The 27,073-nt window shown below is 52.1% G+C and overlaps 8 protein-coding genes across 8 annotated transcripts; 4 read left to right on the top strand and 4 right to left on the bottom strand.

Moving 5' to 3' along the window:
* Positions 1–215: 215 nt before the first annotated feature.
* Positions 216–1,949, bottom strand: ATEG_00814 (putative choline transport protein; the record flags this gene model as incomplete). The annotated part of the gene is made up of 4 exons (XM_001210900.1): positions 216–972; positions 1,030–1,522; positions 1,574–1,653; positions 1,711–1,949. The coding sequence occupies 4 exons, from the start codon at positions 1,947–1,949 to the stop codon at positions 216–218; spliced, it is 1,569 nt and encodes a 522-aa protein (XP_001210900.1).
* Positions 1,950–6,089: 4,140 nt separating this feature from the next.
* Positions 6,090–7,412, top strand: ATEG_00815 (uncharacterized protein; the record flags this gene model as incomplete). Its single annotated transcript, XM_001210901.1, has 4 exons — positions 6,090–6,181; positions 6,262–6,543; positions 6,595–6,728; positions 6,787–7,412. 4 exons carry the CDS (start codon positions 6,090–6,092, stop codon positions 7,410–7,412), a joined length of 1,134 nt encoding a protein of 377 aa, XP_001210901.1.
* A 3,023-nt stretch (positions 7,413–10,435) lies between these two features.
* Positions 10,436–12,534, top strand: ATEG_00816 (SDR family oxidoreductase/polysaccharide deacetylase family protein; the record flags this gene model as incomplete). The annotated part of the gene is made up of 4 exons (XM_001210902.1): positions 10,436–10,544; positions 10,749–11,313; positions 11,364–12,013; positions 12,083–12,534. The coding sequence occupies 4 exons, from the start codon at positions 10,436–10,438 to the stop codon at positions 12,532–12,534; spliced, it is 1,776 nt and encodes a 591-aa protein (XP_001210902.1).
* A 544-nt stretch (positions 12,535–13,078) lies between these two features.
* ATEG_00817 (putative flavin-containing amine oxidasedehydrogenase) lies at positions 13,079–14,755 on the top strand (the record flags this gene model as incomplete). The annotated part of the gene is made up of 3 exons (XM_001210903.1): positions 13,079–13,147; positions 13,192–14,541; positions 14,588–14,755. 3 exons carry the CDS (start codon positions 13,079–13,081, stop codon positions 14,753–14,755), a joined length of 1,587 nt encoding a protein of 528 aa, XP_001210903.1.
* Positions 14,756–16,740: 1,985 nt separating this feature from the next.
* udpA (UDP-N-acetylglucosamine 1-carboxyvinyltransferase family protein) lies at positions 16,741–18,078 on the bottom strand (the record flags this gene model as incomplete). The annotated part of the gene is made up of 1 exon (XM_001210904.1): positions 16,741–18,078. The coding sequence occupies one exon, from the start codon at positions 18,076–18,078 to the stop codon at positions 16,741–16,743; it is 1,338 nt and encodes a 445-aa protein (XP_001210904.1).
* A 424-nt stretch (positions 18,079–18,502) lies between these two features.
* Positions 18,503–21,299, top strand: ATEG_00819 (putative UDP-N-acetylmuramate dehydrogenase; the record flags this gene model as incomplete). Its single annotated transcript, XM_001210905.1, has 3 exons — positions 18,503–19,387; positions 19,601–19,659; positions 19,724–21,299. 3 exons carry the CDS (start codon positions 18,503–18,505, stop codon positions 21,297–21,299), a joined length of 2,520 nt encoding a protein of 839 aa, XP_001210905.1.
* Positions 21,300–21,897: 598 nt separating this feature from the next.
* On the bottom strand, positions 21,898–23,841 carry ATEG_00820 (glycoside hydrolase family 47 protein; the record flags this gene model as incomplete). The annotated part of the gene is made up of 4 exons (XM_001210906.1): positions 21,898–22,047; positions 22,100–22,791; positions 22,853–23,473; positions 23,550–23,841. The coding sequence occupies 4 exons, from the start codon at positions 23,839–23,841 to the stop codon at positions 21,898–21,900; spliced, it is 1,755 nt and encodes a 584-aa protein (XP_001210906.1).
* A 1,095-nt stretch (positions 23,842–24,936) lies between these two features.
* Positions 24,937–26,692, bottom strand: ATEG_00821 (uncharacterized protein; the record flags this gene model as incomplete). The annotated part of the gene is made up of 3 exons (XM_001210907.1): positions 24,937–25,073; positions 25,289–25,406; positions 25,937–26,692. The coding sequence occupies 3 exons, from the start codon at positions 26,690–26,692 to the stop codon at positions 24,937–24,939; spliced, it is 1,011 nt and encodes a 336-aa protein (XP_001210907.1).
* Positions 26,693–27,073: the final 381 nt, after the last annotated feature.

A 27,073-nucleotide genomic window follows, 5' to 3' on the forward strand; every position in this document is an offset into this window, starting at 1 on the left:
ACTTGATGTCAAAAAGCGAAAATTTTATTTTCAACCCAAACAGCACGGATATCTCTCTAGGAAATTAAATGGCTATATATACAGATCGTCTGAGTGACCGTAGCTTGAACGTAAGCAATGCGGGTAATCGAGATCATGAACAGCATGAAGTGAAGGACATTAGAAGGGTAGTTGTATATCAAAAGTAGTCGCCGCAGATTTCGCTCGCCGAGCGTTTATTTCGCATCATCCATCAGCACCTTGTCCGTCAGAGGCACGAATTTGGGTCCCTCATAAGAGCCCTGGCGGATGAACCACCAGATGGCCACAAAGATCGTAAGACCGCCCGTCATCAGACTGGCGTAGTTCATAGACTGGGCATCGGTCGGCAGCGCATATGGGAAGCAGAAGATGACCACGAAGGCGAGAATGTACACGCAACTGAGAGCGTTGAGGACATAGCCGATCTTACCCATCCAGAAATATCCGGGAACGAAGCTCGAACGACGGGTCAGGATATGGGGGAAGATGGCGGCAAAGTACGAAAGACTGGAAAGTTGCACGAAGCATCCAACAAAGGCGCTGAACGCAGTCGAGGAGCCGACGTAGATGCACGCAAGGATGGTGACGATCACACCGCAGACGAGGGTGGCGTTGAAGGGGTTGTGCATGCGAGTGTTGACACGGGACAGCCAGCGGGAGCATGGGGTCGCTCGGTCACGAGAGATGGTCCACAGGGTTCGGCCGGCGGTGATATAGCAACCGGCGCAAGTGATGACGGTGGGCAGGAAAGCCACGATGAGGAGACCAAGGGCGCCTCCGCGGGATCCAGTCGCTTGATGGTAGATTTCGGCGAGAGGAAAACCGTAGACACTGTTGATGACGGCATCGAGGTCGTTAATGGAGTAGAAGACGGCAACCATGTAGACGATGCCGGTCACGAAACCAATGGACATCTGGGCGAGGACAGCCTTGGGGACATTCCGGGAGGGCCTATGACGACAGGTTAGTTATCGAGTTTTGAGAGATACAATGTCCACCAATACGTACTTGGGAATTTCTTCGGCAAGATGAGTTGAGCAATCAGGCGTGCCAACACTGTACGCGCCGTTGAGCATACCAGCGACGAAGACGAATCCCTGGCTAGAATAGCCGGTGCCATTGGTCCAGGTCTGCCACACGTTGGTATCCGAAGCATATCCAGTGCCGTTCACATGCGGCATCACAGCGCAGACAATAATGGTGATGAACACGCCGGCCAAGATAAAGAACGCTCCGAGGTTTCCAATATGGGGCAGGAACCGGTTCATAAACAGGACGGTGCAACAGCACATCCAGGTGCAGATGATCATGCTGATGAAAATGTGCCACGCCTGTGGAGTGAAACCCGGGTGCATGAGAGCATACATGGAGACGGTCTGTTGGCCCAGGATGAGGGACATGGAGGCGGCACCGAGGATCCAGGCAAGGCAGTTCCAGAAACCGGCGAAGAAACCACAGGGGCGACCATACTTTCCAGCAGTAATCGTAGCCCAGTGGTAGACTAAGACGAGGTCAGGAAATCGGTCAGTAGGCGGAAGAGGAGCTAACATACCACCACTAGCCGAAGGCATGCCGGAGGCGAGTTCGGCAATCGAAGCCGCCACCAACCAGTAGCATACCGAGACGGCGATGCTAAGTCAGAGTTAGTATATGATCAGTGACAAGGTACATTGGACAGAAGCTGCATACAACTCATAGATAACACCAGACGGACCGCCGTTGTACAACGCGGTAACCAAACTACCACCCTGGGCGATCCAGGTGTTTCCCGTCGTAACGGCGACGGCACAGATACTGAGAAGACTGAAGTTGCGCTCGAGTTCCTGTTGGTGACCGGAAGCGTTGACCAATTCGACGGAAGGACGTTCCTCTGAGCCGGTCTCAACGGCTGCGACCTTCTTGGCCGATTCAATGGTGTCCAACTCCATGGTGGATGATGGGTCCATTTTCAATCGATCGGAGGCGACCAGAGACTATAAGGAGAAGCGGAGCTCGAGATAAGGTTGACCAAGGGTGACGTCGCGGGATGGTAAGCCGACTGGAGTCGTATAGAACGCGGGGTGAGAGATTCCTAGGGCGGGGGGTGTCGAAAGAAGGGACGGTGTATACAAGTCGAGGGAGAGAGGTATTTAAAAGGGACGACCGAGCATGATTTGCGACAGGAGACACCGATGGGAAGGGCGAAGAGAGAACGAGAGGCCAACACCACCGTTGGAAAAGAACGACGATGATGGTGGTGGTGGTGTAGGGAGTTTATAGGAAGTCCAGGGATGAGAGGCAGAGGTACACCAAGCAATACTGGAGGACCCAGGTGCTAAGTACAAGTGGGTCCCTTGGAAATCTCGGAGGCGCGATGTTCATCTACCGCCAATCAATGAGGCAGAAGACGGGTGGGCTTTCCCCAAACGGGGGAAGGTGGGGGTGTTCAACATCAATGATTGGCTACACGTGATGGCGATGAACAGGGGGGACGCGGAGAGACGCTAAACCCAGAGGGGGAGCTTCAGCAGAAGGCCTTATCATTTGCTTTCTACTCCGATATACTAGGTATCAGGGTCGTGATTATGGAGGGTCTGTAGATGTGACTTGCACCAGATTTCAAACTCTCCCCACACTGTCGCAGTTCCTCTTAAGTAATTTTTTGCTTTAGAGATCGGAACATATGGGGAACACCCACTGTCTGTGTTATCAGGTGGGCGGATAAGGGACGGGTATTGCTGATCATAAAAATCACACAACAATATTTAATACTGGAGGACAGCGAACAATCCCATTTTGTGTCCTCGCGCGTTCTCGACCTTTCCATCCTTGGCGAAGGATTTTTCCTGCCTTTTTCCCGTTGACGCGCGCCACAAACATCCCGCTAGATGAATTAATTAATGAATGTGAATCTAGAATTTTAGTCCAGTCATCACTAACGTCTAAGTTTTCACCCGGTAGCACTATACCACCTTATTACTAACAAAATCCCCCTAAGGACGGAGGACCTACTTTAGTTAACTAGGGACCCCCGGGGCAGCTCCCCCCGATAGTGTCAGCATTCGAACCACGGCTTGCCGCTTGCCACCAGCGAAGTGAGATTCATGGAACGGCCGGTGGAGTCGCTGGGGCCCCAACTTTATTTGGGGCCAATGACAGCCGCCCCTCAGCGGAGCCCTTTATCAGGCGGGAGAGATTAGCACTCGGAATTACTCATTCCTCCCTAGTCGGACGGAGATGGGCACGAGAAATACCTCGCGATTGTCGCCCACGAGGTGTCTATCCGCGAACGGTTGATTTTGAAATGCTTGGTATGGTTGACAAGTCATGATGGATGATCTTCAGGTACGTAGAACTTATAGTTACCAAGGCACGGCATTCATCAGGAGGCGTTGACCGCTGACGGGCGGTATAGTGCTGACGAATTTATAGTTATGAAGGAGCGACCAGGGTAGCGACAAGCGACACTAGGCCTTCAGCCATCGTGCCATCTGTTCCACGGCCTGAAGAGTCCAGCCTACGGAGTGCTACAAAATAGTACTACTAAACAGTTGCGTCTACTTGTACGCTACTTGGGCACTACGTCCGGTCCTACCTCTAGGGTGAGGCTATACACCCCACCGATGAGACAATTCCCTACGGAGTACGCCCTACCACCAAGGCTGCAGTTGTCCGGACTTCACCGAGCATACATAGTCCCATCAAGTGCTGAAGAAGGCTGAACTAGCGTTGTGGCTAGGACTACTGACGCCTCGATTTCACCACTGTTAATATATCAAAGTTCGAGACCGAGTCTGGCAATTTGGCCGCGTAGGAGCAATATATTGTTAATCACCTGTGCAGCCATTGTGGGCGCCGGCGTCTCCTAGTTCCATCGTTTCACCAGTGGTGAGACATACGAACCAAATATACCTACGATATTTGGGTAATAGGAGATACGAAAAACTCCCTCGGAATACCCGAGAATCACTCGAGTCAGTGAACAAGGCCCGATCACATCGCGCACGCACTGATCACCGGCACGATGTCGGACCACGCACAGGCGAATTCCAAATCCAAATGTAGCGGAGAGGGTCAAGCTGAAATACTATGGAGTCCAGAGTAGAGGAACATGCAATAAGAATAGCCGAGGCAGCAGTGGTGCTGGTCTCGATCGGGGCAAAATGGACTAAAAATCTCAGATCGTGCTGGCCGGGCGCTGAAGCTTGTCATAGGTGCATCGGACAGGCCATCCCTGCATGCCAAGCATCGTCTGAATCGACTGTTCAGGACATCGTCTAGACTAACTATATTTCGAGTGCTTTACCGACCAGTTCTGTTCAAGACGGAGGGTTTCCGAGTTCGACCGAGATACACTCATGTAGTGGTGTGCTGAGGTTCGTTGTATGATTGGCGCGGTTGAGTGGAAAATTGAATTCGTCCCAGGACGCTTGGTTCAATATAGTCGGCTATGAATCTAGTTGGGTCGGAGGTAATGATTCCGAGTTGTTTCTATTGTGTTTTATGTGCGATCAACGTGGTTAGTGTCCTCATCATCAACCCGTCTGCCAAGGGAGATCGTGGTATTCCAGCTGCCAGATCTTAGCGTGTCCGAGGTGTTAGTCCGTGCGCTCGTCTACTATTCTCATTCATAGGTTCTACGGAGTAAGTATACATAATTCTCATCCCAAGGTTGCATGATGAGTTTCTCCTTTTCTAGAAAGATTCTGAGAAGATGTCCCATGTCTGTCTCATGTCTGGCCAGATCATGTACGTCAGACGGGCGCAGAGCCAAGGGACGACCAAGTATGGTAGGGTCGAATCACATCCCGGCGCCGAACCCAATACATTGGGTCGTCGGTGCAACGCAACGCACCCCCCGATAATAATACCTAGGCAATACCTTTCGCTTCCCCTGACCCACCGTGAATTGGATTTCACTCAGTGTGAAACCTGCCGGGATGAGGATCCTGGCCTTTGCTTGACAATTCTAAACGACGTGCCTATTATTGGTTTTTATTAGTGCCTCTGGACTGCCTGGCGTCGGCTACAGAGAACACGGGATGTACTCCGGAGTATAGTACATATGTGCGGAGCACGGAGTATAACTGCACAGGATAATTGCATAGTCCAGCCGATCCCCTCGCTTGATTCATGCTTTGAAAGAGAGAGGATCTTCGCAGGCGAGGGACGATCGCCTCGTGGGGAGAAGCCATTGGCAAATACTGAGAATAATACTGCCGGTAGATAAGCCGGTGCTGCAACCCAAGAGGGAAAAGGATGAGCTGATGCAGCCTCGCTCGATCAGGAATGGGCGCAACATTAACTTGCAACTAATGCGACTCCACCCGCAAGACCGGAGCTTCCTCTAATTTCAGTGGATGGAACAATAATAATAGCAAGAGAATATTATTGTTCTTCTCTCTATGGAGTAGCCTCCCGCCACTATTGATCGCTTGGTTACCTGACGTGGGAATCCGCCCATCCCACTCGCGGTGGGGTTCGCCTCTGGCCTTTCAGGTCCCCAGAGACCGCCTGCGCCCTGATCGGAGAGTGTTCACCCAGCTGGTTAGACATCCGTCCAGTGCACTGACTGGTCAGTCCTCTTCTTCCAAACTTTGCGGTCCGTAGAAAATTCAAAAAAAGGAGACTAGCAGTGGAATCAGTCCATGAGTCCACGGATGAATTGCCCATGCTCTGGCAGTCTGGTGGCCCCGCATCGCAACTATCTACATTCGGATGCGTCTGAGCCATGGAACATCCGGGTTCATCTTTTTGTAATTTCGAATTTTGCGACTCAACCTCTCAGCGGTCTCCAACACCCCGGGAAAAAGGCGTGGATGGTCCTCCAGGATTCTCGTCCATCCCCAATAGTGTTCGTCTCTCCTCTCAATCCAGCATCCGGATTGACTCCGCCGTCTGCATCCCCTCGCCAAATGTGCCGATTATTGCCCTGAGCTTATCTCTGCAGGATGTACGTGCTGGCCCTTACTTATATTACCCACGAGCTGCCCTTGTCCCTTGCATACATCCCTGGTCCTCGTGCTTTTCCCCCTCCATGAACCTCAATTGACTGGCCCCTCTTCGGGTTTAGGTTGCACGCCGACAAGATGGCCAGTCTAGGTCCAGCCTATGGACGCGCCTTTGCAAAGGAGACATGGACCCTGTACGGGGTGGGAATACTGGGGGTGATTCTGCGATTGTAAGTTTTCTTTGAATCATGCGTGGTATACGGATTCATATACCTCGATCTCGTCACTGACTCATTGTCTTTCTTTACAGTGCGGCACGAATACGCCGTCTGGGAATCCGGAACCTCCAAGCCGATGACTATCTCATGTTGTTCGCCGTGGTCTGGTATACGTTACTATGTGTGTCCCTCAATCAGGTTGCGTCGGGGGGAGGGTCCAATCTGATGGACGAGAACGACATCCGGAACCTCACGCCGGCTATCAAAGCGGAGCGAGTCAAGGGTAGCAAATGGGTGTTTGTGTCGGAGCATTCGTTTGTCCTCGCCATCTGGGCGATGAAGTCCTGCATGCTCGTCATCTACGCTCGTATCACGTACGCCGTCCGTCCCTGCAACCGCACGACCGCATACTAACCCGCTCTCAGAGAGGGCCTGAAACAGCGCAAATGGGTCAACTACCTCGCCATCTACGTCGCCTGCGGGTTTGTCGCCGTCGAGCTCTCCCTCTTTCTCATCTGTCGGCCGCTGTCGAACTACTGGGCCGTCCCGACACCCGATGGTCAGTCCCCTCCAACCATGCAAGAGTCTCGTCTCTCCCACCACTAACCGGATCTCAGCCCAATGCTCCACGTACCAGTACTACGAAATCGTGCAGGGGTGCATCTCCATCTCGGCCGACATCTTCATGCTGCTCATCGGCATGCCGTTGCTCGTGCAGGTGCGCGTGCCACTCAAGCAGAAGATGATCCTGGTCCTCCTCTTCGGCATGGGCATCTTCGTCATCGTCGCCGCCGTCCTCAACAAGGTCTACTGCCTGGTGCCCGCGCTGATCTCCTACGTCTACATGAACTGGTACTTCCGCGAGGCCACCGTCGCCATCCTCGTCACCAACCTGCCGCTGATCTGGTCGCTGCTGCGCGACGTCTTCCCCGCCTTGCGCAGCTGGAGCGCCTCCAGGCGCGGCACCGACCGCTACCGCTCCGGCCCCTGGAACAGCAAGGCCTCCGGCTACCCGCGCTACGGCCAACAGAGCCAGCTGCGCTCCGGCGACTTCGACCTGCAGAGCTACCACCGCAGCATCGTCACCCCGCAGAAGGCCGTCTCCGATGCGAGCTACCAGGCCAGCGACGACCGCGACATCAGCGACGACGGGTCCGATCGCGCCCTGCGCATCCGACAAGACGTGACGGTGACGGTGGAGCGTGAATCGCGCCCGCCCAATTACGGCCAGCCGCAGCCATGAGATACGATACGAGCTTTTTATTTTTGGATTTCTTTTGTTACTTTTTTTATGGTGTCTACAAATTAATTTCCCCTTGTACATAATTAGACGTCCGCTCGAGCCGCGACACTGGTCCGAGTCCGGAGAGGAATTCGCGCAGTGATCATCGGGCGAGGCCTGGGTGGAGTGGAAGGACCCATGGGACACTGATCCCCGGGAGGAGGATTCTTACGGGTGAAAGATAGACATAATGGCAGTTATTGGATAGACTAGAATTGAGCCCTGGACAGCGTCCATTCCGTCTGTCCGGTCTGATAAGCGTTTCCTACAGTACCTACTTTCCTACTAGTATGTGAGGATGTGTTGTGTAACTACGTTGTGTGGGATGAAAAATGCATGCAGGCTTTGGACGCCGATCTCCCGGGGCCCTTGCGTCACGTATGGGGCGGACTTTACGCTCAGCATACCGTATTTAGTCTCTTTTGACGGCGGTTTTCTCGATAATTTCCATGAGGTGACCATACATGACCACCTGCAGGGACCTGCAGGACTAAGGGACACTGAATGCTCATCTTAGTGCCTGAGTAGAACGGAGTATACTGTATACAGAGCACTACTCGAGTCGATACATGTATACACTCCGTAAAAGAATTGACCAGCAACGATCAGATATGATAACGTGTGCAGAGGTGACCACCACTACCTACTCCTAGGTATACACCACCGAGCCAGGCACTGTACTGTATAACTCCAATAAATCGCCGATAAAAGGAATTGTTCCATTCTTCCATGTCCCTCTGGACCCAAGATCTCGCAGAGTCAAATCCCCATACCCATCCTCACTGGCGGGAAAAGACTTTGGAAACGCACTAGAACAGGTACACACCATCCACATCGTGATCCATTCCCTCTTCCGTCACAACACCCCCGTAACCAAAAGAGCCGACGAAATTATCCGCCCATTCTCGGTCTATATTGAGAATTATTAGGATAGACGGTCTCTGTGGCATGATCCCATCCTCTCCTCCTGTCACTCCCATCAACCCAATATTGCGCCCGCTCCACCGGCGTATGGGGTATATTGGAGACCGGGGACCAGACCATCTGGGAGTACGGAGGATGGAGCATGGAAAAGACCCATGGTCGCCACTCTTCCAGCTCCACCCGGCAGCAACCGCTTTCGGGAAAGATCGAATTCCCAGACCCGCCTCCGCCGTCGAACCTCATCAGTTGGCCCACGGGTAAAGGTCGGGATCGTCTGGGTCGAGTGGCCTACGCAGTACTGGTAGAGGAGGACGCGCATCACGCATTTGGGGGTTTATCCGGTTTGACTTTGGGGCATTATGGGCATTGCTATGACCGGGGTCTGCGCAGGGTGGATGGATGCTGAGCACACGTGCGCTGAGGTGTGAATATCATAGTGCACCTACAAGGTACCTTAGGTAATATGTGCGGTTTGATCTACCTATTTAGGCTAGGGTCGTTGAGATTTCTACTTTGGTCTGGCGTATTTGGCTCGATTGGGTTCGGATGGCCTCCTGGTCTGAGCATATTCCTTCTGCAGTACTCCGAGAGGAGTATGACATGTAGATGTCTGCACTGCTCGCTCACCGTCTAAACTCTTAACTCCAGAGTTGGACTATTGCTGATCGACTGTCAGTCTTGCTTGCCAGGGTATCGCCTTTGTTCATCGCAGACTGATGTGGAGCGGACAACGAACGGGGCTTATCACTTCCGCTTCGGGGCTCGCTACATACGGAGTAGTTAGACAGTGGACATCGGATTCTGCTCTCCTCCGGTCGCCGACTATTGCTTGCCCGATATAACCGTGCGTATGCGCCGGAGTATGCATGTAGACTGAACAGGTGCTCCTGACCACCGAGCACAAGAAACAGCGCAAGACACCAACCCTTGTCTGTACTTAGCCCGATGATTATCGCCGAGCATAGGCAGAACTATGCCAAATCCGTCCTCCTCGGCGGGCTTTGCCCGAACAAAGAGAGTTGTATCCCCGTCGACGGCGCTATCCCACGTGGCGCTAGCCTGCCCACGCCTTATGCGCGAACCACATCGGGCAAATTCCCCTGCCATTCAGATCCAGTCGAGAACTCTCAACCCCGTTGGGGGAGCAGTTCGCAGCATTTGGACTGCTCGTGCAGGGCATTAGAGTTCGTACTTGTCTCGGCGCGTCTAAGACACGTTCGTGCCAGGCAAACCTTGCTTGATGAACTGCGGGCCTGTTCCTGTTACTGTAGCATTCGTGCTCGAGTCAGTGCTCCGTCGACAGACTTGGGTGATGGGTTAGTGTGCTGGGCGGAGTCCACCGTTGGATTAGGGCGCTCCCGTAGCGTAACGGGTAGCGGTGTAGGACTAGCAAGGAGGCCGATATTCGCGCGCCCAGCCACTATCTGGATCAGGGGCGGATGTGGATGTGGATGGCATCAGGATTCATTTGTCGCAATATCGAGTCTATTTCCGGCCGAGGCTGGATGCGTCTACTTTCACGCCCGACGGGGCTGGGGCACACCACGGAATTGCAGCGCAGGTCGCTTACAGACCCCATCAGTCGAGTACGGAGTGGGATGATGTCGTCGACGGGATATTTACATGGAAAAGTTGTGTAGATAGATACCCCTCCCACGTGACTGTCCCACCCTCCATCGTGGGGTCAAGTCGCTTTTCGTCTCAATATGAGATCACTCGCTCTCAATCTAGGACGAATAAGCCAGCTTCTCAACATACAAAGACTCAGTCAATTGTATGATCCCAAGTACTAAGTACACCGGTCTACTCCGGTAAGGCTCCAGCGGTACAATTTGTTGTACAGAGTACATTCTGCACTGCACGCCCCAGAGCAGGCCCCATTGCGAACCAAACATCACACCACTCAAAAACGAGTAAGTGACCTGCGCTATGTTTTAGGCCCTGCATCATAACAGCACCAGGTATAGCATTGGCGTCTTCGGGTCAGCATTCTGCCGGTTCTGAGCTGTCGTCGGATCACTGCACCTAACATCGGTACTTCCTATCAAAGTACTTGCAACATGGCTGAGAGCTCGAATACTCCCTCCTTTCTGGGTCTGGAAGGCCTGCATGTCTTCATTACCGGTGCAGCCGGTGGAATTGGCCGCTGTGCCGTGCAGGAGTTTCTAGGTAGGTTTCACACGTAGTATCTCGTGCTTATGCCCGTCCTTGTGCACAGAACTAGCACTGTAAGCTACAATCAACATTGTATACACCCGTGCTCAAGGACCGACGTAGAACAATGGACCCTCCTCCCGCACGTTCCTACACTGCCCACGCCGTGGTTTACGAGACAGCATCTAACTCATCCAGACCAAGGCTGCAAAGTAACAGCCCTAGATCGCCGCCCACCCTCCCCTCCCGAAAACACCTCCCACCCCGACGTCTACGCCCGCCTGCACACCCTCCAAGGCGACACCACAGACGAGGAATCTATCCGCTCTAGCTTCGCCCAAGCCACGCAGCGCTTCGGCCCCGTCAACATCCTCATCGCCAACGCCGGCATCACCGACGAAACCACCGACTACCCCATCTGGGACCTCCCCCTTGACACCTGGGAGGACACCTACCGCGTCAACGTGCGCGGCACGTTCCTGACCATCAAGCACTTCCTCCGCGCGGCGCGCACCGCGCAGCAGACCCTCGGCCGCGCCCTCGACAACCTCGCCATCGTCGTCACCGGCAGCGAGACGGGCAAGTTCGGCCAGGCGGGTCACGCCGAGTATGCGTCCGGCAAGGCGGCGCTGCAGTATGGGCTTGTGCGGAGTGTCAAGAACGAGATTGTACGGCTGAATGGCGACGCGCGGATTAATGCTGTTGCGCCGTCGTGGGTTGATACGCCCATGATTGCGGGCCGGCTGGATGACCCTGCGGAGATGTGGGCTGAGGCGCAGGCGACGTGAGTTTGGCTCTGTGAGGATCGGAAAGTGTACTAATGGGTGGGTGTAGTGTTGCGCTGAAGAAGATCGCAAAGCCGGAGGACGTGGCTCGCACGATGGCCTTTTTGGCGTCGCACCGCGCTGCGGGTCATATCTCTGGACAGTGTCTTAGCGTTGATGGAGGCATGGAGGGCCGGCTGCTCTGGAAGGAGCACGAAGTAAAGACCTCGTCTGAAATGACAGCCGTGCGGTCCATCCCACGGGCCCTGTCCAAACCGAAGAACAAGATCCGGGTCGCCGTGTCGATCGACCTGGACGCCGTGTCTGGGTGGTTGGGGACCGGGTATTCGTCTGAAAATGTCCTGGCCGATTACTCCTCGGGTTTCTTCGCGGCCAAGGTCGGCGTGCCGCGGCTGCTGCGCATGCTCAGGAAACTCGGTCTGGCGGACCGCTGCACCTGGTTTATTCCGGGCCACTCAGCGGAGAGTTTCCCGGACGAGGTGCAGCAGGTGGTCGAGTCAGGCTGCGAGATCGGGCTGCACGGGTATGCGCACGAGGGTGCCTACCAGCTTACTGTGGAGCAGGAGCGAGACGTACTGGTGCGCTGTATTGAGATTGCGACGAAGCTGACGGGGAAGAAACCCGTTGGATACCGTGCGCCGTTGTACCAGCTGCGCGAGTCGACGATGGATCTGCTTGAGGAGTATGGGTTTGAGTACGGTAAGATCACCACTTGAAAGAGGAACTATCATTTCCTTCCGGACCATGCTCACCCGTGACGCTTTCTAGATGCATCCTTAACCGACAAAGACTGCCACCCCTTCTTCGCCCCCAAGCGCCCCCCGCTCAAACCGATCGACTTTTCCCTCCCTGCATCCTCGTGGATGCACCCCATTCCGAAAGACACGGGCGATAGGAGACCGCTGGTCTGCGTGCCGTGTAACTGGTACATGGAGGACATGACGCCGATGCAGTATCTGCCGCATGTGCACAACTCGCACGGGTATACTGATGTCCGGGTCATCGAGAACCTCTGGCGGGACAGATTCCTGTGGATCCGCGAGAACGAGGAGGAGCCAATCTTCCCTGTGTTGATGCATCCCGATACGAGTGGCATGGCGCATGTCATCGGGATGCTGGAGCGGCTGTTGACCTGGTTGAAGGGATGGGGGGACGAGGTGGAGTTTTGTCAGACGGGGGAGATTGCGAGATGGTTCCGGGAGAAGGAGCTGAACAAATAGATGGGCTTTACCTTTTGAGTGACTGTGTTTATAAACTAAGATATCTCAATATTCTGATCATGAGCCGCTGGGCCTTACTAAAGATATATATTTCAACCCTTAGATATACTGGGAAGCCCATACTCCGACGTAGCCTTGCAATGACCACGAGGAGGATGCGTCTGATATCCGACTAGGTATTACTCTCATCTTCTAGCGATAGACTGAAGTGTTTCTCCAGAAGAGGAAGTCTGACGTTCATCCACATGGCGATCCCGAGTACATCGAGATATGCAGTCACTAGGTATACTAGACAAAAACCAACTACCACGTTTATTATATATGTACTATGTACATTCTTAGTCTCATAAGCTGCAATTTGCTCCTACCCAGTTGACCTCGCTGTCCTCAAATGTAACGTGGATGTTCATCACTGTAGTGACATCACTCATGACATCAACTCCGTCCCTTACCTCGATCGATCGTGATCGAGATCGCAAAGCATATAACACGACAACATAGTCCGAAAGGCAAGCCGCATTCTCCAGCTAACTATGTAATCTCGATGGACGCGTCTAGTAACAATTCTCCCCCCAAGAGGGTGGCCATTATCGGCGCCGGGGCCGCAGGGATGGTGAGCATTCTTAGCTGCTACACGACTACCACTTACAAACTCAGTCCTGCGCCGCCACCCTAGCCCGACATCCAGATAAATTTGCCGTCTCGCTCTTCGACATTGCACCGTACACAGGAGGCCAAGCCACCTCCATCGACATCGACGAGGGCTACCACGGCGCCGGCTGGCTGAACGACGGCGTCCAGGGCGGCTCGAGCATCTTCCGTCACACGCTCAACTTCTTCCAGAAATACGGCTACCACGCCGAGACGGTCAAGCTGCAGGTGTCTTTCGGTAAAGGGAAGGACAGTTTCTTCACGAATGTTTTCCCCAGTCCGCTCGTGGACCGGTACTCGGCGGAGATCCAGAAGCTCGGTCGCGTGCTGACATGGATCAAGCGACTGATGCCGGTATTGGGCGTCATGCCCGTGAAGATCATCCTGCGTCTCTTCCGATTCAGTCGTGATTTTGCAAATATCATGGTCCTCCCTCTCATGGCGCTGTTTCTCGGTACGGGCAACCAGACGCCCAACGTGCCTAGCGTCTTGCTCGAGCGTCTGTTCGACGACCCCCAGATGCGACTGTGGGATTATGATCCGGACACGCTTCTGCCCAATCAGCCGGAGATGTGTACATTTCCGAAGCTGGGGAGTTTCTACCGCGACTGGGCGCAGGATTTAAGTTCGCGCGGGGTGCGTCTGCATCTCGAGACCCGCGTGGAGGTCTTGCAGCGAGATAAGAAACGCGGCGTCACGCTGCGGGTGCGGCCTGTCGACGCCAATTCTGAGGCCTCTCCAACCATTGAAGTGTTCGATGAATTGGTCATTTGCATGCCAGCCGACGAGGCAAAGACGATGCTGGGTAAACACGCTACCTGGCGGGAGCGCTACGTGCTGGGTGGCGTGCGCTTTTTTGACGATCTCACTATTACGCACCATGACTCGACTTATTTCAATAGTATCTTTGAGACGCGGTTCAAACAAGATCTCTGTGCCGAGGCAACGAGTGAAGCCCGCAAAGACCAGATCGCCTTCGCGAAGCAATCTCCCTCAACACGGTCAGACGGCTGGGAAGGCTTCGCGCCAATGTACTATATCCATTCGTACCAGTCGGCCCCGGACAAGATCGAGATGGGTTTCGACTGCACAAACTACCAGCATCAGTTCCGGCAGGCTTTGGGCGAGGGCGTGCAGGGCCCAGAGCCAGATCGACATGTCTACCAGACGATTTTCCTCGACAAGACGCAGCAGCACCTTTGGACATGGGGTAACATTGATGAGAGGAAGATTATCTCCCGCAAATGGTGGCACCAATTTGGGCATCGATGGCAGCATTATACGCGTGTGGTCCCGGGGATGATGTTCATCAATGGAAAGAATCGGACATTGTATGCTGGCGCGTGGACTTTGGTGGTATGTTATGTCTTCTCCTGTTGAATTCTCACGCTTACAAGTACAGAATATGCATGAGATTGCCTGTATCTCGGGGATCGCCGCTGCATACCGGCTTGGTGCTGAGTATGAGCCATTTGACGATTTTGCAACGGACTGTTTTGCGAAATACCTGCTGGTTTGCCACGGCACGCGATATAAGTCCTCGAAGAGATCAAATGCGCACCGATCCTAGTGCTATGGTCGAGCTTATCAGTTTAGTTGTATGCGTACCTTTCTATAGTATAGTACAAGACATAATTGATTCACTTAGGCTAGTTTTCATGTGTAGACAGTAAAGAGGCAGTGGTGAAAGTGCATATCAGTCCCAACCGTGTTCAAAACTGGGGCGATGCTCTGACAGTGCCTTGTCATATCCCAACAACATTCGATCATAGAACAAGAGTATATATACTTCTCTCTTACTTAAACTAGCACATACGACCATAGGGTGTGGAAAACAGGGCTTCCCGTCCGCTCAGCCGTACTTAAACCACACGCCGGCACGTTAGTAGTTGGGTGGGTGACCACCAGCGAATCCGTGCTGTTGTATGTTTTTCTTTTCTTTTTTGCTATTTGTAGATATCTTTGCTTGCTGCTGACTTCAGCCCTTCAGCCTGTTCACCCGATGCTCAGCCGAACCTCCTCAGCCAGCCTCGGCAGCACGGATGGCTCCTTATCTAGCTCCATTCATCCTAGAGTCTAGATTATACTGATATGTATTGAGCACTGGGCCTATCCCATCTCAAACTGCTAGCGTTGCTGGCTGATATTCAAGCGCTACTACTAGGCATATTACGGGTATAGACCTCTTCGAAAAGTGCAAAAGTATCACTTGATAGGCGTCTTCCGTTCTATATACTGGAAAGGGCGATAAAACGTAGACAAGCCGGCAATCAAGTCTCAATGTAAGCGTGTCCCTTCTCTTGGTCTGGTGATAGACCGAGCAACGAATCACATATTCATAGTTTCCATTCTTCAGCATTTGCTCAACCTTTATGATCTTGTCCTACAACTCACGGTTTCTGGCAGTGGTGTATCCCTACGAAGATTGTACAGTAATAGATAAAAAACAGATCTGCCCTGATGCATGCTCACTGGTCTTCTCTTGTGCTATCCACATAAAACAGCCTGCGCCATCCTACATCGAAGAAACATCTCATTCGGATCCGGGCTTGGGGCTGTTCATGTAGTCGTTTGCTTCAGACTGAACCATATCCATCTGGATTTCACTCCAAGTAGGACTAGGGGGTATGTCATCCTCACTATCCTCGTATTCTGAACCCCACAACTCACGCCTTCTAGCTCTTCTCATTGCCTGTTCAGACCGCAGCCTAGCCCTTTCCTGTCGCTCCCTAAATTCCTCGAGACGCCGTTCGATTTCTCTCGAATATAACCGACAATGACGGCATCAGACATGTTCCTGCCTCCTTCTACTGCAGCCCCACGGAAGACCCCGCAAGATCGGCAAATCACATACTGTTCTCCTTGTATGACGATTTGAGAGCCACGGGTATATCGGGTGGTGCCTGGACGAGCATTGACGCCGCAATCAACGCAAAATCGTTTCTTTGCATCAACAGCAAACTTTGCTCTCTTTCTCTTCACCATATTATCCGCAAATCTGGCTCTTGGGCGTAGACGTAAACAGTCCCGACAAGTATACAGGTCTTTCTGCATACCAAACGCTGATACCTCCACTTCCAGCATTTGGCTGAGGTTGAGTGGGGGGAGCAATGCGTAGAAATGCTGGCATACCAATTTCAGTCGAATACGGCTAGGAAAGTCGAGACACTGAGCAATGAGTTGATGGATTTCGACTGGAAGGTCAAGAAGTGTTGTGGACCTCGCCATTCTCGACGATGAAAGAACTGACAGTATCGTATTACATGCATACAATAGAGAGGCCTAGAATGTCAGGCATACCCTGCTATATTTCAATACAGGGAAAAGAAGATCGACGGAGAATCAATTCCACTATTGTAGTTACGTAGAGTGCGACAATTGCACTCAACTTAGGAAAGTGGGAGAGATGCGGGGATGGCCTTTACAGTCATGTGATAGTCATGCCACTTTGTGGTGGAAGCATGGAGCAACGGTCTTATGCTTTTATTAACTACCTAGTATACACAATGCCAGATCCCACTAGTGTATGGGAGATGGAAAAGGGTAGAGAGAATGCTAGGACTTGGAGCAGAGAGTAGGGACTGTCGTTTGAGCAGTCTCGACTTTTCGTTCTCCTTCATCGAAGCTCCGGAGTCGCTTCACTTTCACCCCAATCTTCCTCAATTTGCTCTGTAGCCCATAATACCCCCGTTCAATATAATGAGTGCCCGAAATGACGGTCAGCCCCTTGGCAGCGATGGCTGCAATGACTAGACTAGCACCTGCCCGTAAATCTGTAGCAGCTACCATGCCCCCGGATAGCTCCCGCACACCTGATATCACGGCGTCTTGCCCATCAAGGCGAATATCCGCTCCCATGGCGATCAGTCCCGCAGCTTGATTGAAACGCTCTTCGAAGATCGTCTCAGTGATCCTGGACGTGCCCTGCGCTATTGAGAGCAGTGCCATGAGTTGCGGTTGAAGGTCTGTCGGGAAGGCAGGATATGGGCCCGTTTGGATGTCCACGGCCACGGGGCGACTGGCCTTACGGACAACTATTGATCTTTCGTTGACGTCGATCTGAGCACCGATTGCGCGCAGCTTTTTGAGCAATGGGGCCTGGTACGCAGCAGTACAGTTATACACTGCCAGAGGATTCCCAGCCATTGCTCCGAGAATCAGAAAAGTTCCTGCCTCGATTCGGTCTTCCATGACTTTATATTTATAGGGGGCGAGAAGCTTGTCACAGCCATGGATAGTGATACGATCGGATCCCGCTCCTTGTATCATCGCGCCCATGCTAATGAGACAATTGGCCAGGTCTGTCACCTCGGGTTCCCTGGCTGGATTGTAGATATAGGTCACTCCAAAAGCTATACATGCTGCCATCATCAAGTTCATGGTTCCTGTCACGGATGGAGTCTGCATATGAATGGTGGCCCCATGTATTCCCGAAGGCGCGCGAGCCTCAATGGACCCCTCCGTGACTTTGATATCAGCTCCCATCTTCTCCAACCCCTTCAAGTGTTCCTCGATTGGCCGTGCCCCGATTGAGCATCCTCCAGGGAGACATAGTTTTGCGAATCCAAAGCGCGCAAGGAGAGGACCCAGGGTCAAGATTGAGGCCCGTAGTGATCGGGTGAGACGGTCTGGGACATCGAGACTGCCTAGGTTCGTCGTATCGATCCGCAAGGAATCGGATGTGCGTTCAATGACTGCGCCCAAAGATTCACAGATATGGCCCATACTGGCAATATCGGACAAGGGCGGGATCCCTTCAAGGGTGCTTTGCCCAGCGGCCAAGAGGGATGCGGCCAGGAGAGCTAGCCCGGCATTTTTGGAGCCAGAGATGTGTATATCTCCCGTAACATTGTGACCGCCCTCGATAGCTATATGTCTTGTCGCACGTGGCATGATCAAGAAACTGCTGCCTTGACATATTCCTATGACGGAGAAATCTATCGCATCGTAGGATTCCAAGATCGGTTCTACGTGTTCAGGACTCTGCAGGCCGCACCAACTGCAAGCTCAGCAGCCATGGTATTTGATCGCGGGCCATGGTGCTTTACAGTGGGCTGTGACGAGGGATTAGCGTGCTTGCATGACTCGCACTTGCATAGAAATGACCCTGGGCCAAGGCTGACTGGTCTTTCAGCCACTAGCGTCATCGAAGAAATCATCCATATACGGATAAGATCGATGTGATCGACGCGGACGAACAGATGAACTGGCACGCAACACAGCATTTGCAAGAAACACAAATTTTCGGTGAATGTCCGGAGTACAAAGGCGACTACCCCTTAAGCAGCCCAGTATCTGCAACACCGCGACCTCAGAAATGGCAAGCTTTCACTGGGAAGAAAATGTCAGCTTACAATGCTACAATACGTTCAGTATTCCAGTGACAACACGCTATCTCGTCCGTATCCAGAACTCCCGCCTCAGCAAGCTTGTGCAGTCACCTTTTTTTCAAGACCACCGCCATGTGATTTTGGGAGGAGGAAGTAATGTACTTTTCGCCGGGAAGACCTATGACGGCATTGTCCTGAAGAACGAAATTATGGGAATCGAGACCCTAGCCCGAGACGACATGCATACGACGCTCAAGGTCGGTGGAGGCGTCGCATGGAGCTTTCTAGTTGACTATTGCCTCACCCACAAGCTGGGTGGTATCGAGAACCTGTCTCTTATCCCTGGTACCGTGGGCGCGGCTCCCATTCAAAATATTGGCGCCTATGGGGTGGAACTCAGTGATGTGCTCGAAAGCGTGGAAATTGTTGATCTGACGGACGGCAAGACACGCACCATGACAAGGGCCGAATGTATGTTTGGGTATCGAGACAGCATTTTCAAGCGGCTGAAGGATGTGTTGGTTTGTACGGTTACCGTAAAGCTTACCAATGCTCCTCACCATCGACTGAATACCACATACGGCTCGATCCAACAAGTGTTGAGCGAGCGAGACTGTCTCACACCCACGATATCGTCGGTCAGTGAGGCAGTATGTCTACTCCGCAAACACAAACTGCCTGACCCAAGAGAGTTGGGCAATGCGGGAAGCTTTTTCCAAAATGTTACAGTCGATGATTGTACTTGCCAGTCTCTCAAGACCAAATACCCCGCACTCCCTGTTTTCACCAAGGCACAGGGGCGAAACCTCATTCCAGCCGCGTGGTTCATCGAACAATGTGGCTGGAAAGGCAGACGGATAGGCCGGGTCGGGGTATATCACAACCACGCTCTGATTATAGTAAACTTTGGAGAGGCAGATGGTGATGAAGTGAAGACGCTCGCTGATCGGATCATCGAGGACGTTGACCGCCAATTTGGAGTGCGTCTTGTGCCCGAAGTAAACATAATCAGATAGAAAATCCAATAACCTCAATGTTTACTCCGAGGATGACGTAGGATGCTGAGCGGTAATTAACTAGTTCAGCGGCGGATGACGAACATGTGGGGCGAGCTGAATGGACTAGGACTACGTACTGTGCATAGGTAAACGCAGCTAGCTATACTAGTGTCACTTGGGGATGATCGTCAATGCTGCTGAAGCAGACAGAAAAGAAAACTGGAGCGACATCTTTTCTGTGACTACTTGTTGCGACTTCACAGCTCAAACTCTCGCCAGACGTATCAGGATGCTTTCTACAGACCTGAAGGAAGCTCTTCGCTACGAGAGCCCCGCGCACATGCCTGGGTTCCCACCATCTATTAGCCCCATTCATTTTGTCTGCATCGGAGGACACGGCCAGTCGGCGATCGCTTTGATCTTGTTGAAATTGGGATATGTTGTTCAAGGAAGCGATATCAAGGAAAGCGACAATGTCGTCCGATTGCGGGCCGCAGGCGCAACAGTATTTATTGGCCATGACAAAGACCAGCTCGGTTCTGCAAAGCTCGTGGTAGCATCATCCGCGGCAACGTGGGGGAGCAAACCCAATGTTGAGGTTGAAGCTGCTCGAGAACGACGGATCCCGGTCATTCACAGATCCGAAATGTTGGCCTCGTTGATGCGCCATCACAAGTCCATTGCCATTTGTGGCAGCCATGGCAAGAGTACTACGACTAGCATGGTTGCCGGCATGCTGGAAGCCGGCGGGCTGTCCCCGACAACGATATCTGGTGCTGTCGTCACGCAGTATGGCAGCAATGCTCACATGGGCTCCGGTAACTGGATGGTTGTGGAAGCCGACGAAAGCGATGGCACAATGGTCCAGCTTCCTGCTCTGATTTCGGTGGTAACGAATATTGACAGTGACCATATAACATTTTATGGCACACAAGAGAAGACCCGAGCAACATTTGCTCAGTTCGTACGGAATGTGCCATTCTATGGACTCGCGGTCCTTTGCATCGACGACCCGGGAGTTCGCAAAATGCTCCCCGAGGTTCAAGATCGCAACATCATCACCTACGGGGTTTCAGAAGATGCAGATGTTCGTGCAGAGGACGTCAAATACAATCCGCAAGACTCTACTTTCGTCCTGTCCGTCAGAAACCGACGGGATGGAACTCGTCGAGTTGTTGGATGTATAGTCTTGAACGTTCTGGGATTACATAACCTCCAAAACGCGTTAGCCACTACTGCCATTGCACTTGAGCTAGGCATTGAGCTGGAAAGCATCCGCTATGCTTTAAGGAACTTCCAGGGAACAAATCGCCGTTACATCCACGTAGGTGAAGCAAATGGCATCCAAATCATCGACGATTTCGGCACACACCCTGCGGAGATGAAGGCGACACAAACGATGGCAAAGCAAGCGGGTGCGCGCAGAATCATTGCTGTCTACCAGCCTACCGCTGTAGTGAGGAATGTGGAGGCATGGCTGGAGGAATATCCGGCGGCTTTCGAAGAGTCGGCACACATCATCATCGGCCAGGCAGACGGGGTCGGGGTTGATCCAGTCCCAGCGGGCAAGGCACGGGAGACACTTGTTCAGTACCTGCACTCCCACGGGCGTGAGGATGCGATCTCAATGCCCGACCCATCTGCACTTCCAGAGCTGGTTTCTCGCTTGGGGCAGGAAGGCGATTTCGTGGTGTGCATGGGCTTCCGTAGCTCAACTCTCTGGGCACGAGCATTGGCAGGTCAATTGAAAGCGCTGGGAAACCCGGGGATGAAAGGCGACCAATAAAGGAAGTGGCTCCAGTTAACAATAGTCGCCAACAATACTATACGCCTGACGAGCTGATGAAGACGAGTCACATTCAATAGCCGCTACACTGTAACCCCATTGTAGAGCAATACCAGTGACTCTGCATTTGGAGAAAGTCGAAGGCTTGTTTGGTCCATGCTACCGCCCCGAGAAGCAATATTTCCTTAGGATTGAGTGAATTTGTTAGACTTGGGTACTTCACCGTGACATGAGATCCTATGTACATTCCTTATCTTCCAGTACTAGACATCAAGCTCACACCAGATATACAAAAAGTTAGAGGGAAGCATTCTCTTACCATGGTTCAAGTTCATGGCCTCCCCCTTTAAGAACCTGTCGATGTATAAGAATGCTCTTAGGTGCGTTGTAACAAGTGTAGACCTTTTTAGTGTCACATTCTTGACTCCCAATTAACTATGTGGCGGGTCTCGGCCCCAAATACCTGATATATGCGCATTTAAATGACCTAATGCTATCGCGGTATATGCAAATAGCATTCAGAAACCCAGTAAACCTCCTCTTTTACAGCCTCCTGCCATTGAGACAGATAAGGACTGGCCATGGTCTGGTCCAAGCTTCAAAAACGCTTCATACGGCTCCACCCTGTCTGGAATCTCGTTTGATTAAATCGAGGAAGGACATGGGCTTCCGTGTTGAATACCACCTCGCTTAGGGGTAGAAATTCCCTCGGAGAGAAAAGCAGGTATAGATATTTCAAGGTCTCGGCCTGCAAAGAATTAGTTGTGACCACCACAGGGCGTGGATATATCACATCTTACCAGCCAAAAACTTTCCATATTATCTCGTTGCGGCGGAGGAACCTCTCTAACGTCTTGCAAGGACGTATATCCTTGGTCGTCGCTGACTTTCGTGTGCCTCTGGAAGGCCCTGAAGATCTCCCAGCCCCATTTCCGATATATGGGGTCGTTTGTCACTCGATACATCAGGAAAAGACTCTCAACCGTTTCGGGCCTCTGGAGGTTGTGCGCATCTAGCGGTTTGATGATAATGTCGTGTTTCCACGAATTCACATCATCCCTACTTGACGGCCGCGGCGATGGCCCAGAAGACGGTCCGAGATCGGCTTCGTCGACCTCGAACCAGGCAATTTCCGGGGACAGACCGGAATCGGTGACTGTGTACATCGCCCAGCAGGTTTTAGTAAGTTCCCGCGCCAGCTGCATTTGCTGTTTCTTCTGGGCATTCCATCCAGGCGTCTGTCGGGCTTCCTTTTCGGTTCGTCCCTCGGTAGCGCCAAGGGCAATTGAGCCTGGTAAGAAACAGACGAGATGGTCCATCTTCGGGGATAGAGGCCCACCAATTCCCTGCGGGAGCTCGGCAATGAACTGGAGCTTCGAGTGTTTGGTAGAAGTCACAAGATGTTTCTGGATCCCAGCCAAGGCTTGTTCCCACATCTCGCGGTAGATTGGCTCCTGCCCAGATGTTTGCAGGTATTGTTTGATTAGGTATTCTAGAGCCCGTAAGCCATGTATCTCGAATGGTAGTTAGCATCGGTCGTAATGTATACAGACCATAGTATGAATCTCCGCGACTTCCAAGACGAATCTCCCGGCACCTAAATTGTCCAGTATCAGGGTGAATAAAAATCGGTACCAGGCCATCCTGCATTTGCTGATCATCTATGATTTCCATGATCCGCTCGGCCTTCTGCCAGTAGGTTCTATTGCCAGTGAGATGGGCGAGATACTTCATCTCCAACTGGAGAGTAGCGGCCTCGGCGGTTGATGAAGCTCCACCGTCTGCATGCGATGGAAGTCCTTGTCGAGTCCCAAGATTCACACTTGCATATGGTATTCCTGATTTTGACTCATATGCACCAAGCAGCCGGTCTGCCAGATCCACAGCTTTAGCCAAGTAAACATAGTCTCGCCGGGACGAAACGTCCGGCAGAATGGTAGATAAGTAATGGGCAGATAAGAGCCCCCCAAGCATGCGGATAGTCATCTCAAATGTGTTTACCTCCTGGTTCTGATTATAAGTCAAGCCTCGCTGAAGCCATTTGCGCGCATCCGAGAGCCGAGCGGTCTGGTTCATGATCATCAGGGTGTCCAAACTGTCAACTATAATCCACCCTAGACCCTTGGGGCTCATTTGCGAGCCAGTCTTGGAAACTGGGTGAAAGCGATCTTTCCCTGGACGTAGAAGTCCGAGTGTCAGTTGCCTGTACTCAACGGAGACGGTGGTGTGGCATAGGGTGTACAAACTTACCCCAAGCATATCTAGCATAAGCATCCCAGCTGGTCACGAAGGCATCTTTGACCTCTTCCCGACGTCCCTCCCAATAGGAATCTTCCTCAATGGACCGAAAGAAATTCAAGGGAGTCTCCAAAGCCGTCTCAGAACTTAGCAATTGAAACCACCAAGCGGCCACCAAGGCCAGGAAGCCAGTGGTGAGGGATACCAGAGTCCAATTCAGGCGAGGCAACGGACGCGATCCTGAGTTTTTGGTGTCTTTTCGCTGTGGGCGCTTCTGGCTCCTCGAGGCAGCTTTCGACGACATGGTCGTGTCCTTTGTCTGGGAGATTGGACGCCTGGAAGGGTACCTAGCCGTCAAATAACGGTTCTAGCAGCGAGTCAAAACGCCAGTACGAATCTGTTGAAGCGGCATAGTCTGTGTGGTACTTATGGTCCCTGGCCAAGTATAGGGGTTGGAGGAGAGTGCCCCTAAGATTGGTCGCGCCCCTATACTCTTCGGGTGTTAATGTAGGTTGTGTACCACCGTCTGCGCTCGTTCTTTGTCTGTCCGGCACCGCGTCATCTAATGGCGTTCATACCTCCACCAATCGAGTTCGGGAGTTTGCTTTGGTGCTGTGGAGCTCATTTGTTTACTCTTTGTGCATTGGACTATTGGCGTCCTTGTTTTTGTTTGGGCTTGCCTTTAGCACCAGCCTCATTCTTTTTGATATAGTACCTGAGTTATTTTTTTTTTTTCTCCGCGATGTCTGGTCTTCCACAAGTTCTGTCTTTAGCTGTTTGTATTCTTATATCACTCCGAAGCATGGGTCCTTGAGCCTCCATTCTGTCCGAGTCCATACATCGCCATCATCCACCGAACAGAGTCATCTCACCTGGCACAACAGGTTGAATTCTGGGCGCGCCAAATCCAATGTCAGTCACTCTTTATCCAGCGGAAACGATTGATGGTACAGTCACATCGTTTATTCCTCTTACGACAGCCTGGCCTTCGTCTTCGGAATGTGACCATTACTTCCGTCTGAATGGGGCGAGCTTGATGGCCTACGACCCCGGCTACGGGCTCGAGATTGACAGGAACGTGATATGTGCTCCGCCAGCAGTAACGACGTGGTGGGAGCAGAGACGTCTGGGTGGTGGGAATCAATACCACACGGCAGTCAGCATCGGCCCTATGGTATGCCCGGAGGCTTTTTCCACAGTGGTTACTTCTGTGAAAGATAATACAAGCACGCTCGCTATGTGCTGCCCTTCGTAGGTTGCCTCCACACTCTCACTCATCATTTCTAGATACTAATCACTGTAGTGGATACGATCTAGCAGATGGAATACCCGGTAAAGTCGAAGGCCGTTGCCTGTCCACTGTATCTCCCGGCATGACCCTCACTTATGCATCAACTCCTTATGGCGACTCGACTGCATGGAAAACAGCCACAACCACATTATCCCGGACATCGACTGTAGGTGCAATCGGCGTAGTAGGCTGGAACATAAAGCTCGCTACCCCAACACCCACTTCGACATCCACCTCTCTTGGCCCTGATACTACATCTGCGACATCTATCCCTTCTGCCATCTCATCCGCCACCCCATCTGCCACGTCAATCTCTAGTTCTGGCGGCCTTACAACGGGCGCAAAAGCGGGAATAGGAGTTGGAGTTGGAGTGGGTGGTGTAGGTGCGATATCACTGTTTGTTGCGCTATACAAGTTTCTCAGGCGAAGGAAAGAAGCCGTGCCCGATACGCCTGTGCACTATTCACAGCAGCAGTTTCCGATGGCACAGGAAAAGCTGCAGCAACCTCCTTGGCCATCAGAACTCCCTGGCTCAACAAAATATACGCCTGCTTCTCCAGCGGAATTGCCCGCGTCGCCTATATTTATTCGAGAGCGTATTTAGCTCTTATGTTTCTTTCTTCTTCTGTGTTCATTGTGGAGCTACTTAATCTTCATATAGATCCTTCAAGTGCCGGCCAGATTTTATTTGTCTGTAATTATAAAGGGCCTTGAATGCCAATCGCCTGATTCACTCCCCATCACCTGCAGCCGCCGCATCCTAGCGGCTCAAAATGTACTTTAGGGTTGATTGAACGGCTCGAACTCCGCTCCTGTGCTATGGGTACACTAGATATATTGCCTAGCCGTAGCGAAAACGGCCGGCTCAGCGACTACTCCTGCACGAAAATATAAAACTGAGTTAATGATGAAGAAAACACAGAAGCTTCAGTAATAATCATCACAACATCTATGAACTCATTGCGCTGTTCCATTGTCTCATCAACGGTACCAGCCCTCCGCAGTAGCTCCTTTCTGCCTTGACATATCTAGCGCCATGCTTGCCAAAAGACCATGCAATTGCGTTCATCTCAACTTCGTCATATGATGGCGCCCGAGTAAAAAATACTTTCAACCTCTCATCCATCGCAGGATAGGTCCCTGGTGCCAACTTCAACGCATATATTCCCACTCTTTTGATGTCACCTGTGCTATAATCCATCGTTACAGCAAAGGTGAATCCCACAGGATTCAGCAATCGCCGCATCTCTTCTACTTCACCGCACTCCAGAAGGTAGGCCGGATCGCTGAGGCGCACTAAGCTCCTTGCTCGCTCCAGTGTCAACAGGCCTTGGACACGAAAGTAGATGTTGATTGTATTCGACGTAAAATCGGCAGCGACGTGTCGGACCAGCTCCAGGCCAAGGTTGTAGAACGTCGTTGCGTGCTTGCGTATGGACAGAGGAACATGAGGTGCACTCAATATGTCGCTCAGAGGGCGCATGTCCCCTAGATACACCCAGATCTTTGAGAACCCTTGCTCGGCATCAAAGTCGCAAGACTGCTGCGCAGCTCCCGGGTATAAGGCGGTCCAGGAGACGATTAACTCAGACAACGGATGATTCGGCTGGAATAGTTTTGCCTCAACTGCGCAAGATACAGCGTCGATGGATACGCGTTCGTAAAATCGGTAATTGAGGGCATCTCCGGGGCGATTGGTGATTCTCCACAAGACAGCTCCTCGGGCAAAGCTGGCTTGGAAACCCTCCAGGACTTTAAGCGTCTTTTCCTGGGAGTAAGGAGCACCGATTGCCCGACATGTTTCTTCGATATCGACCAGAAATCTTTCTGGATCGAAAACGGCTTGCTGTACCTGCTGTATCATGGCAACGTCTATACCGCAAGAATGAATAGGAAAGCCCGAGGACAAATAGCCAGATCGTACAAGCAGGTGCTTATCTCGTCCTTTTTAAGTGCCGGAAATTACCACATGGTCACCCCAGAAGGAGTCGGCTGTTATTGCCAGCTTCCACTACAGCCGATTCCTACCATCTCCACTATATATTGATTGGTCTGAAGATTGCACAATAAGATAAGACCTTGGACTAATGGGGATATGACTGCAGAATCTTCCAATACTAACTATTCTAGGGAAAGGCATGTGTTTCGAAAGCCGTTCTCTTTCGGGTGGTGGGGATGCTTACTAGAGACTATAAAGCTATCGCTTTAAGACACTAAACTACCCAGTCGCACGACAACTCTGACT

The sequence above is a fragment of the Aspergillus terreus genome, genomic scaffold, assembly GCF_000149615.1.
Source record: "Aspergillus terreus NIH2624 scaffold_1 genomic scaffold, whole genome shotgun sequence".
Classification (NCBI taxonomy): domain Eukaryota; kingdom Fungi; phylum Ascomycota; class Eurotiomycetes; order Eurotiales; family Aspergillaceae; genus Aspergillus; species Aspergillus terreus.